This window comes from Channa argus, chromosome 2 (assembly GCF_033026475.1).
Source record: "Channa argus isolate prfri chromosome 2, Channa argus male v1.0, whole genome shotgun sequence".
In the NCBI taxonomy this organism is placed as follows: Eukaryota; Metazoa; Chordata; class Actinopteri; order Anabantiformes; family Channidae; genus Channa; species Channa argus.
This window is the reverse complement of record NC_090198.1, coordinates 6,767,715-6,780,123: the sequence shown is the minus strand read 5'-3', so window position 1 is coordinate 6,780,123 and position 12,409 is coordinate 6,767,715. Positions and strand designations below refer to the sequence as shown.

The window sequence follows — 12,409 nt, the reverse complement described above, 5'->3', positions numbered from 1 at the left end:
TCAGGAAGCTGGCAGATCCTCAGTTTTGGGGGTGTTTTCCAGCTTTAAATGCAATGAAGTTTGAACCATGGGACAGGAAGCTAGACATCAGAATCACCTACACCAGGGCCTACAATAGTGTTGTTTTCATGGTTACCAAGAACTCTTGTGAGAAATATCGGCTCAGAGGCACCAGAAAAGCAGGCCCAACCATTGTCATTCAATCTATAGAGCAAATGTTTAACCTACCTTGTTTCATCTGAAGGCAGCATAGACATCTGCAGAAGGTTACAAAAACTTTACATTCAAGAGAAAGTTTGTAAATGGTTAGTAAACAAGGATTATTATTGTGGGATGTGGGAATTTTGCTAAGTAATGGACACACATTTGTGTCTGCATCTTCCAGCCGTCCGTGGCTCCATGTTATTCATGCCCCCTCTTCTTGTTCACACTGCACATTGTAGAACCTGAAAAGTTAAACTATTTCTCTAAACATACAAGGCTCATACAAGAACTTAGAGAACTTGTTGCTGCACAAACCCGACAGGAGGCTCAGTGCCAACGGTTCAATATGAGCTCTTTGTGCCAGCTAACTGACACGCACAGTCTGAGCAGTTAGGTTGGAGGTTCCGGTCCATCAAAATGGGTAGTGTGAGTAAGCACAAATTAGACAAGCGATGAAAGTCACAGTGTCTGCGTGGATTTACATGCTTCAATTGGTAACATGTTTGTTTTCGATATTGTTTTGAATAGAAATGACCATCTAAGCCTCGGCTGTGTAACATACTCATTTTAAATAAGATTTATGCTGCTACAGTGCAGCCTATTTGAAATTTGACAGCTTATGGCTCACAACTCTGTTTCCACAGGTTTGCCACACACCATGATATTTAGTCTATCAAGTTCTCACTAAGCCAGAAAACTCTAGGTTATAGATGCATAATGTGCATAATAAATACTGATTTTCACGAGACGTTTTACAGATACACTGTCAGTATCAGTCATAATTGCATTTTTGTGTTGCGCCACTGTGTCCCAGCAATATATAACATAATATATAACAATATAACTATATAACATAACTTACGCATAAATTAGTCAATATTCAAACAATATATAGTACTAACTACTCAAGGATTCACTGAAACAATATTGGTAAAAAACGGCTGACAGTAATAAGGAGAGGGAGACACATCTTAGATTGACCTTATGACATTATATAACCTTCTCTTTATTGGGAGCGAGTGCTGCAGCTTCCCTGGGTGGACACAATCTGGTGTCCCAGGCTGTGTGGTTTTTTTTCCAATTTACAGCAAGTTTCCTGATGACCAGGGCAGCAGTAACAGGGTCTAAACCACAACACAGACCTCCTGCTTGTGTGGCTGCACACACATTTTCTACATCCCTGTGGGGACTTTTCTTTTAAACTTCTGTGTATATACATAAATCTAAAACAATGACCAAAAAAGGTTATATTGGATCATAGGACTCATGGCTGCTGCCAAAAAAGCAGACCAAAGTAGCTCCCACACGGAGCAGAGAAATTAACTTTAGCATTAGCTACCTAACAGCTAGCTATATCACAGAAACTGTAATCTGTAAAAGCAAACGTACACAAAATGGTTTAGTAACCATTCGCAAACAATGTCGTAAATCAAAGACTTTGTGACATTCTACAGGTGTCTCTCCTGCCTCCAGATCAAACAACTGAGGTCAAGCTAGAGCCACAGATTGACTAAACATGATTATGCCTGCTATGCTAGTGCTGCTGAGACAGACCTCCCCAAAAACCGTGCGTCTGCTAGCTTCCTGAAGGAGGGTTATTAGAGTTTTCTGTATCTCACATAGTGACTGACACCATCAGTAGACCCTCCACTGGGGGAGGACAGTCAATTTCCACATGGGATCCTTTACTTCCTTTGTGTTTCCAAACTATTTAATTTCACACAGATTCACCCAGTACACTTAGATTTCTGCCAGATAAAATACAGTTTAATGTACAAAGCAGGTGCTTTTTTGAAGCTGTATTATGCAGGATAAGATGATGCAAGATTTCTAATACGTATGGTTTCTTAAAGGTTTTTTATTTTATTTTATTTCAGCGGGTACAGAAGATTGTACGGTTTCTATGCTGTACATTCATGTAAAATGTGTTGGGTCTTTTGCCTCCATGATGAGAGGCAACTATTTTCTTTTCTAGTTAGTGTATGTTCCCCTACCCCACAAGAGGAAAGAGATGCAGTAAGAGGAGACCTTTGGACTAATGGAGGTTAAACTTAGAAGGGTGGCTTTAATCTGGTTAAACAAACACTGGGAAATATTTCACAAAAACCTGGTGATGACTTGAGCTGTTTGGGATCCCTTCTGCCATCTTAGTAGAAGATTAGCTCCTGGTTTTAAGTCTTAAGCAAACGCTCCACACAATAAGCACAATAAAACTAACCCTTTCAAATGGTTTACTCATGAAAAAAATGAACATCCTAAACAAAGTTTAAATCACACTAATTGCAGTGCAGCTTTTGGGACAGTTCTATTTACCCCAAGTTGTCATCCATGGTCTTCTGAGCCTTTTGGAGTTCTTTTCGTTCTTTTTTTAAGAATGTACCAAACATAACTTTTATCTGCTCCCTTGTAAATGAACCACATAGGGAGTAACACACACCTGGCCATTAACAACCAAGCAGCCAATCTGGTTTCATTGCAAATCCATTATGGCTGCATCTGGAGCAAAATGAAGAAAACTGTATGTATTTATGTAGAGCTGATACACAAAGTACTTACTATGATGTTACCTTTCAAACAACAGTTTATTAAAGCAAATACAGTATATTTATGCAGTCACAAGAAAAACTAGTGACACTGTTTCCAATTTCCTGTTTGTTTGTTTTTTGCATAAATTAGTTATGACATGTGATCTAATTTTAACCAAAGTCACAAATATTGGCAAAAAAAAAAATCTTAGCTTATGAAACACGAATAGTATTCCATGTCTTTATTGATTGAACACACCACTATAGCAAGCTGTCTAGCTCCAGAAGCAGCAAAGCAGTCCCAAAGCATGATACTCCCTCCACTGCACTTCACTTCTCTTTGAAAGTGCACAGTGCTGTGTGTTGTTCCCAAACAATTCTACCTTTGTTTTCTTCTGTCCACAACACAAGTTGTTTTTGGAGAGCATTAGCTTCCTTAGTGGTGTGCTGCCTGTTTCATTGTTTGCATATGCCTGACTCATGAACCAACTTCAAACGATCCTTCAAGTCTTTAGCCAGAACTTTAGGATTATTTTTTTATCCATTTTGCTTTGTAGCTTTGGTGTGATCTTGGCTCGGGGCCCCGTAGAGAGCAGCCACAGTACCAACTGTGGACAGAGATTACTCTGTAAGCCTTTCCAGCTCCATGCAAATCAACAACTTGTGATCATAGGTCTTTCTGACCTCCATTTTTTCTGAGGCATGGCTCATATGAGCTGACACTACTTATGACTAGCACATTGACACTGTTTGAGTGTTGCTATAAGTTAAAGTATTTCTAAACCACATCATCATTCTTGTTATATTGATCGGACTCCAGACTCACACCTGATTCCAGTTGATGTTAAATGGGTGTGATTAATAAAGAAGTATTCATAACTTTTAAGGACTGTTTGTTAAAATTTGTGAAATGGGGAAAATCATATAACATTTCCTAAATAATCTATGCAGAAAAACTGGAAACCACAAACAGTGCCATTACTTTATCTTGTATCTGGCCAACAACTCAGTGGCTAAAAGCCTTAATGTCATATTTTGGCTGAGTCATTTTGTTTCACCCGACATATCGTCTGGCCATAAGCTGCTCAGATTTGCTGCAAGTTCGAGCTTTACACTAGGTATTACCAGCTTTCACACGTCTGACCTACCTCAACACCATCACTATGGTCTGTATTCGTCAGTGGGGATTTGTGGTCCACATTTGCTACTCTACCTTGTGCTTTCAGTCTAATTCATCAGGTGTGTGTATCCAAGACTGTGAGTAACACACAAAAGCTGCTAGTCTGTGTGTAATGACGTGTTCTTACTTCATGGTTAGTGTTTTGTCTGTACCTATGTCCACACAATAAACCAGCATGTTTAACTGTGACTTTGTAGCAAAACAATTATTATTGTAATAGAATCTATCCCAATAAAAATTCAGTCATATGGTTGTTTCATTATGGTTTGTGGATAACAATCAGTTTTACACCAGGATTTTAATCATACACATACTTGCTTCCATAATATTCTGACTGTGACAATGACAATATCATTACTATTATGTGTCCAGCAGATGTCAGCACTGAATATGTTCTTTAGCCTTATAAAAGCCTTTCCTAAGGCATGTTAATATTATTTCCATTGTGTATAAAACCCTGAGACTTATTTAAGAAAAACAAAATGAAAAAATCCCACTATCCATTCATTTGGCTTTGCTGTTAAACTGAACTGTGTTATCAAATCAGTTTTTTTCCTTATATAATGTTAATGATTTATATGTTTGACCTTGTGTTGAAATCAAGTTTTCTCTTGAAAAGTGAATCAAAAAAACATTTGTATATGTGCTCCCACAAGAAAGAATTAGATAAGTGTAGCTGCAATGGAAAGATTTGTGTTGTTAAAGAGCAGGGTAGATGTTTACGTAAGTTTTGTGTGTGAAGCAAAAACAAGTTGGCAGATGTAGATTAACATGCCGAGTGCAAATAATCTTCAATAAACACCCAGCTATTTTCAAAATGAGTGAACAAACACACCTATGGCTCAGAGAGCTTTAGCAATAGAAATCCAGCCCATGCTTATGCTTCTCTTCCAAGGAGGAGTTTTGATGACCTGAGTCAGATATAAATATTGACTTTCACTGGAGCCCAGGGCTTTGATGAGAAGCGAAGGGAGGAGACCAAGAGTTACGAGGCTGATGCTGCATGGATGTGGTGGTCTGATCAGGGGCGTGATGAGAAATTCCCTGGCTGTGCAGATCTGCAGTGTGCCTAGAGTCTAAAAGAGCCTCCATCATCTGATGGTTTTCCCTGGTTGCTGCCTGCCACACCACCTCTAACTCTTCCTCTACTTCCCTGGAGGAGGAAAGAGAGAAAAGGAGACAATGTCAGTTACACAAATTAGTTTGTCCAAAAGTCAGTTTATTTGGAAGAAAATAATGAAAGTGACTGATAGTCTTACTAATAAAATGAAGATGGATTTAAACTGAGGTAGTGCTACTGTATAGCATGGCGTATCATAAAGCTCACCCATGCGTCACAGGTCATCATGCTGACAGTACTTTCTCCCACACATCACGAGACATCTTTACCCATTACTAACAGCTGATTAATATTAAGTGTGTTCTGTTCATTTGTTGCTTTGAACCAGTGTCGGGGTATCTGCTGAGTCACTTTCATTAGGACTGCAGCATAGAAAGAGGCATCATGAAAAGACAGACTGCGGCAGCTCACGTCTCTGTTGTACAATACTAAAAGTACCCCAGGACACTACTTCTCACTTCCCCTTATCCAAACATACTGGGCTGCTGGGAATACAATTGCATGCATCATCTCCTTTCCCAATTATTTCTAAAGTGGTGCCTAAAGCACTGTATTATGTACTTTACTTAGAAAAAGCCCATAGCTGCAATGAACACGCTGTAATATAACAAGATCGTGGCTGTAATTGGTTAGGTGAGATTTTACTGGGGTGGGTTGTCAAAAACTGAGAAATGAGATGTAAGTATACAGTCAGAGTGAAGACATTTGTTTATTTATAAGTTATTAATTCTTCAGACTACTAATTCTTAAGTAGTTTGTTATTTTTGTTAACACTTGTTTTTTTAGAATTGTTGTAATGTTAGGTGAATATTCTTGTCTGTATTATTTTCTGTACACAGGGAGTATTTAGTTTAAGTAATACTGAAACTCTGAGCTTTATTGTCTTTTATTAATATTTTGCTGCAGTACAAATAAAGTCAGTCCAGTTTCATTTAAGTTCCTTTAGTTACCAAATTGAAAAATGCAAATTACAACAGAAAATTCTACAGTCAAAACACTACCACACAGATAGACACACATATCAGCCACAACATTAATACCAAATGATGGTTTTTAATATAATCAAATAAATAAATATGTAGGATATGTTTTTTATAAAATATTTAAATAATACATTTGGATGTGGCATAATGGGTTTACCACATGCCAGCACATAAAAAGGTTCAAATCAGCTCCACCTTTTCTAACGGTGATGCAAGAGTGTATCACATTTTGCTGTGTATGGGGCTGTGTAGCTGCAGACAGCTCAGAGGGGCCATGCCGAAGAGTCTCCATGACATTATTAAGACCACAGTGCTAATATTGTGGCTGATGGCTGTACACAGTACACCGGACATCCATTGTGTCCATTGTGTCACATCATTTGATGGTTATCAAATGATGTGACTGTATGCAATGTGACATAATTGGTTTGTCATTAAATGTTCAAAAGATATAAACCAGTTAAATTTAAATAGAGAAGTCAAATATTGGATATGTAGGAAGAATAGGAAGAGTTGCTGCTTTTTATCACAGTATAGTTAATGTAGGGTTTTGAATTGTTGCTCACTAAATTTGAACACATCTATGTATTAAAATATTCTTATAACTATTGCTGTACAAGCTGAAACACCTCTCAGGGAGCCATCAGCTGGAGTCATTTTTCAGTTCTGATGATGTCATGTGGTTGCTTATTCTAAAAAGGTTGTACTCTTTGTCCACTTGCTTCTATAGACCTCCTTTCAGTTACGCCATTTCAACTAAAACTCCTTTAAATGATGTTATTCAGGGTAGAAAAATATTTTAATGCAATGAGAGCAAGTTTAATAACATTCATATACATGTACTCAACCAAGCAAAACCATAGGAAGCAAGTTGAAAAAAAAAAACACCCTTTCATGAGTTACTGTTAAAAAGGCCTCCAGTTTGAAAGGGACTATATGAACAGACAAATTAAAATCTAGTATTTTATAATAATTTTATAGTCATTGGTAAGTACCATTTCAACTGTACATTGAAATCCACCTGTATCACATAGTTAGTAGTTTAAATGTGCCACCTATTGGTAGGAAAAACGCACTATATAGCTAATAGGACCGACGGTTGATCTCACAGTGTATGAATCAGAAGACTCTAAGTGTTGGTTTGCATTCTGGACTTGAGTCTTTTGTTTGCTGCTTCCTCATTATAGTGTGTTTTAATATGACATGGTTATCGAATAATGTCCATCCTGTCTTGATTAAGCGTGAAGCTGTGTCAGTTTCTTAAAAACATTGTCGCATGCAAAGTTTAATTTAATTCCATTTGGTCATCTTCTTCTTCTTTTCCTTTCAGCTGTTCCCTTTCAGGGGTCGCCACAGCGAATCATGTGCCTCCATCTAACTCTATCCTCTGCATCCTCTTCATTCACACCAACTAACTTCATGTCCTCCCTCACTACATCCATAAATCTCCTCTTTGTTCTTCCTCTAGACCTCCTGCCTGGTAGCTCCAACCTCAGCATCCTTCTACCGATATATTCACAGTTTCTCCTCTGAAGATGTCCGAACCACCTCAATCTGGCCTCTCTGACTTTATCTCCAAAACATCCAACATGAGCCGTCCCTCTGATGTACTCATTCCTGATCCTGTCCATCCTCGTTACTCCCAAAGAGAACCTCAACATCTTAAGCTCTGTTAGCTCCAGCTCTGCCTCCTGTCTTTTCTTCAGTGCCACTGTCTCTAAGCCGAACAACATGTCCTGATTGACACCCAGTGGCAAGCGTCAATATTAATCACTCATAAAGATACTTTATCCCTCACCTTCAGATTCTCAGTTTTTAGGTTGAAACTGTCAGAAAGGTAATAATTCTACTATGTGTTTATTATTGAGGTCATAATAGGGGGTGGATATATGCTGTAGTCCATTATATTAAGAGGTGATTTTAATATTTTAAAATGGGTGGCCAACACATTAGAAGAACCTCTTAAAATAAGAATTCCTGGAGGCACTGAATGTGCAAACCCTACACGTCCTTTTTTTCTTACACAGTTATTTTTCTCATTCTTGCTCTTTGTTGTATATCATTACATTACATTGGCAGTGAATGAAATAAATCCCCAAGTCTTGGGAGGTTGTACATGACTATGGTATCTAAAGTATTAGGCTAATGGGAGTAGAGTGAACCACGTTGGGAACATTTATGTCAGCAGTCATGGATGACCACACCAACAACAGATGGTAAGTGTTATACTGAGAACCATGGTGAAATACCATTGATGTTTTTCCTTCTGAATCATGCATTCATTGATAGCAGTGGTAGAAAAAGTGACATGCTTGAAAATGCAGTATATTCATTTAGGAACAAATGCTTTTGATCAAACAAATATCATTGTTGCCATGTAGTTCTTTACAGGAAGCACATTACAAATGCTTAACACTGAAGTTCCTAAACAGCAGGCTGTTTAACAGTCTATAAAGTGGACAATTGAAACACTAGCTCTGCCAACAACGCTGGAAGGACATATTAATTTTTGCCTTTTTGTGTCTGTATAGCCAAAAAAATCCCACTTAGCCTCATACATTTCAGGCACACATACCAATTATATGGTGTCTGAAACACCATCTTTTTTTAATTAGACTTTATAAATAAAACACAAAGCTGTGTTAAAATCAGGGTGTCTGATGGCCACGGCAATCAACTTCATGTTAATGATCTTTAAGCTACAACACAACAGTGCCTCAATATCAAATGAAACAAGCGGTTTCTAAATAAAGCATCAATCATTGGGCTCAGGGAGAGTGTTACTCTGCATTCAGATCATATAGGAGTAAGTGCCAGAGTGGTGTGATTGTTGAAGGGCCGGTCTTAAAATCTATAACACAGTCACACTCAAATAAAACCATAAAACCCATTTTTATGTAGTTCTCCTCCAGGACTACTACTTCAGATACAGTACATGAAGGTATCTCAGCCTATCGCACTCAGTTTGAGATATATGTTGACACTTCAATCCAATCACACCACTCGTCACAAACCAGGCAGTCATGTAAAAATGCAAATGTGGCTTGTCTGTAACGGGAAAACCTTGATTTCTGGTTCATGTTCGGAAAACCCTGGTCTTATTCCACTCTGCTATTTCACATACAGAAGGAAAGAAGGAGGAATAATGATAAAAGGACAGAACAGCAGCACGTAATTACCACTGTGTGCTGCTGCAGTTATAATGACTGATGCATTAAAATCTCTTCTGTCATATGCAGCTCACACGTCAGCAACAGAAGCAATCTTCTAATTATTATAGCAGAAGAAAGCCCAGTAGAATCACTCTGCAGCATAACAAGCGTGTCATACACGTGTATATAAAGTGAAGTTACATGTTACAGGCTTTTGTGTTACAAGAATTGTGTAATGCTAAAAAAACAAACACTTTGTTGGAGCATTTCACAATTAATGAGGTTAAATGTTACCAAGTCTGAATCATGACTGGGCATAAAAAGAGCATCCCATAAAGTGAGGAGACATTACTGCCTTCACAAATGTTCCATGCAGAGAAAAACACATATATAAACAAGATTCACAAAGGTCCCACGTTCTCTGGATGTAGTGTGTCTAGACTGTCTTTTGGTCTGATAAGTAAAATGAGTTCTGTAGAAGAATTTCAAGTTGGGTTAATTACTAAATGACAACGTCTTGCACGATTCAACATTTACATTTACACAGGGAACCATCTCTAGTGTAAGCAATGTACACTGTATAAATGTTGTGTAAAAAGTTTTGTCTTAATTAATTTTCAAAAACAACCAGAGCGAGGACTACAGCCATACGAGCAGCTGTAGTTAGAGCCTGTATGCCAGTGTTTAGACCTAATTTCTATCATGGATGTGCTAACATGGCCACAGTACACTGATGCATTAGCAGCTATTCCTAAAAAATGAATCCATACACCTACTGGATTTTCCTCTTGCACTAACAGCAGGTCCAAGTTTTCATTTGTTCAGGGACATACAGTATCTCTACATGTACAAGATGGGTTGCCATGAAATTCTGTACAGTACAGAACTTAATGCCTGTAACAAACCTCTTCTTTTATACCTTGTCATTTAGCTCCATCACCAGGTCACAAATTGTATGTGTTGATTTTTCTTCAATTAAATACATTTCTTTCTCTCTCTCCCACACTCCCTTGTTCTTTTCTACTGCCTGTAAACATTAAGTAAGAACTGAAAAAGCAGTTTGCTTCTTGACATGCTTGAGTGCAGGCCCTCACAATCTCCATTACCTACAATTCAAACAGCATAATCTCACACATGCATTACCCATTGCAACCACTATTCAGACAAATTAATCTTGCAACTACTGTATAAGAAATGGAAAATATAACAGGAGTGTGAATGTGTAGTTTAGTGGGACAGTTCGGGCCGACTGTTAAGACTCACAGCTGCGGTCTGACCTACAGAGAAAAGATCTGCAGCAGCACATCTTCATTACAATTACAGCTCCAAAAAGCTGTGGCCACCAAGTTTTTCCATCACTCTGCAACAGAAGAGTTGCAGAGTGATGTCATTGCCCTGTCAGTAACATTAGCCAGTGATGTTCTGAGCACTGGGGTTTGTAAGGCAAGTATGTCTGTGTGACAGCCACTGGGAACAGCAGTAGGGTTAGCATGAGACAATAAGTCCATCAACAAAGTCTCTCTTAAATGTCCCACAACTGAAGAAGAATGTGTATTTCAGTACAAACGCTTGTATTCCAATAAATAGTAATACTGTAAAAGAGTCAGTAGTGTAATATACACTTGCACATATCACCAGGTTTTTAAAATTAAGCATTGCTATTCATATCTTAGGAATGAGTTGTACTTTTCATAACGAGTGTGCTTTGGGCAGTACTCAAGCATTATTAGATACTGAGATTAGTAACTGAGACTTGTTATAAGTAAAAGAGCTCTGTCCTGGATTCATTCTCCATACAACATCTTGACATCATTGAATCATAAGGCAGACAAAATGATCCTATAACATGGTTAACAATAGTTTATATGACTGGCTTTAAAAAAATTCCCTACTGATGCTGCAGCTGTACCAACACATTGTGGATTATCTATGGTATCATTTACATCAGTCCTATTATAAGCAAAGTAGTACTACTACATCAGTGACAGACCCTACTAGCACAGACTTGTTTTAAATAGAAAAACAGACCTAGGAAGAAGTAGGAGACAAATATACTTAAAAGATATACAACCTACTTCTGTAAAGGTTGCAATATAATGATCACCCATCACTGTCAGCATTATAGTGTAGTTACATGAAAGAGTGCTCCCCTTTTCTTCTATTACAAGAAAGAGGAAGTTATAAAAGACTTGGTAACTACATCACAAAGAATACTGCTCCTTTGTCTTTCTTCCAATCTGTGATGAAATCTAAAAATTCCCAAAAAACAAGAAATCCAAGAGGAACGGAGAATCAGCAACAGGCCCACTCCTAAAATGTGTTTTTCTGCATTCTTGAGCTTTAGCGTTAATTATGCATGAGGTTCTAACTGTCTATTCCATTAACATAAAATAACGTCAGAAATTTGAAACAGCTTATTTTCCAGTGTGTTTCCAGTGTTTATGATAAGAAAACTAAAGTAAATTGATTTCTCCAAGCAGCAAAAACAACAAAATGAAGTGTGTACTCCATTTAATAGCCTAAGGCTGTTCCCTTAATACTTGACATACAAACTAAATACATCTGCAATGATTTTTTTAAATGGAACTGAAAAATTTTACACCTATTACAAAACAACAACATAACTGTTAAATATATTCTTAACACATTGCAAACCCATTTCTTAAACGATGCTCTGTATCTCTGTAAACCTTTTCTTCCTTTTCAACCAATTATGCTGCATCCTGCAGAAAATACTAAACTCATTAAATTTCACCGATTGGAAACCCTTTGAAATAAGTTCTAAATGTAGTGTAAATGGATTATATAATCAGGTTCTCAGCCCACTGAGTTTTAAAAAGAAATCAAATGAATTTGTCAAAATACACTTGAAACTTCCGCTATCTTTATCTTTACTCTTTTCTCACATGTGGCAAATTTTTATTTTACGTTTTTTATACATGGGTAAGGGGAAAGACAAAAGAGGAAAAAGTGATGCGAAGCTTCAGTCCCCTCCTGAGCTCCCGGAAGTCTCAGGCACTGCGGCCCCCCTGGAGGCAACGCAGAACTCAGCAGGCAATTGGCAGTCATGACCCATCAGCATCTCTGCTGTTGTACGGGGAGAATACAAAGCAGTGGATCAGAGAGAAAAGAAAATGAGGCAGAGATTGATTTTTACTCAGTGTGCAGGTGATAAGTTTGACTTCCGCCTAGTCTATAGCTAATGAAGTTAAACTATTAATGCCCCAGTTGAGAATGGGAGTCTG

The 12,409-nt window shown here is 37.9% G+C and overlaps 1 protein-coding gene across 2 annotated transcripts in view; it reads right to left on the bottom strand.

Annotated features, from left to right (window-relative positions):
- Positions 1 to 2,008: 2,008 nt before the first annotated feature.
- The window catches only part of cep89 (centrosomal protein 89), a 47,911-nt gene continuing 37,510 nt past the window's right edge, over positions 2,009 to 12,409 (bottom strand). Inside the window, exon 18 of one of the 2 annotated variants that reach the window (XM_067495030.1) lies at positions 2,009 to 5,062. In XM_067495030.1, coding sequence (XP_067351131.1) covers positions 4,846 to 5,062 — 217 coding nt within the window. In that variant the 3' untranslated portion in view covers positions 2,009 to 4,845. Of the gene's footprint in view, positions 5,063 to 5,861; positions 12,252 to 12,409 lie in introns of those variants that run through there. The other variant, XM_067495031.1, reaches the window with a different exon arrangement.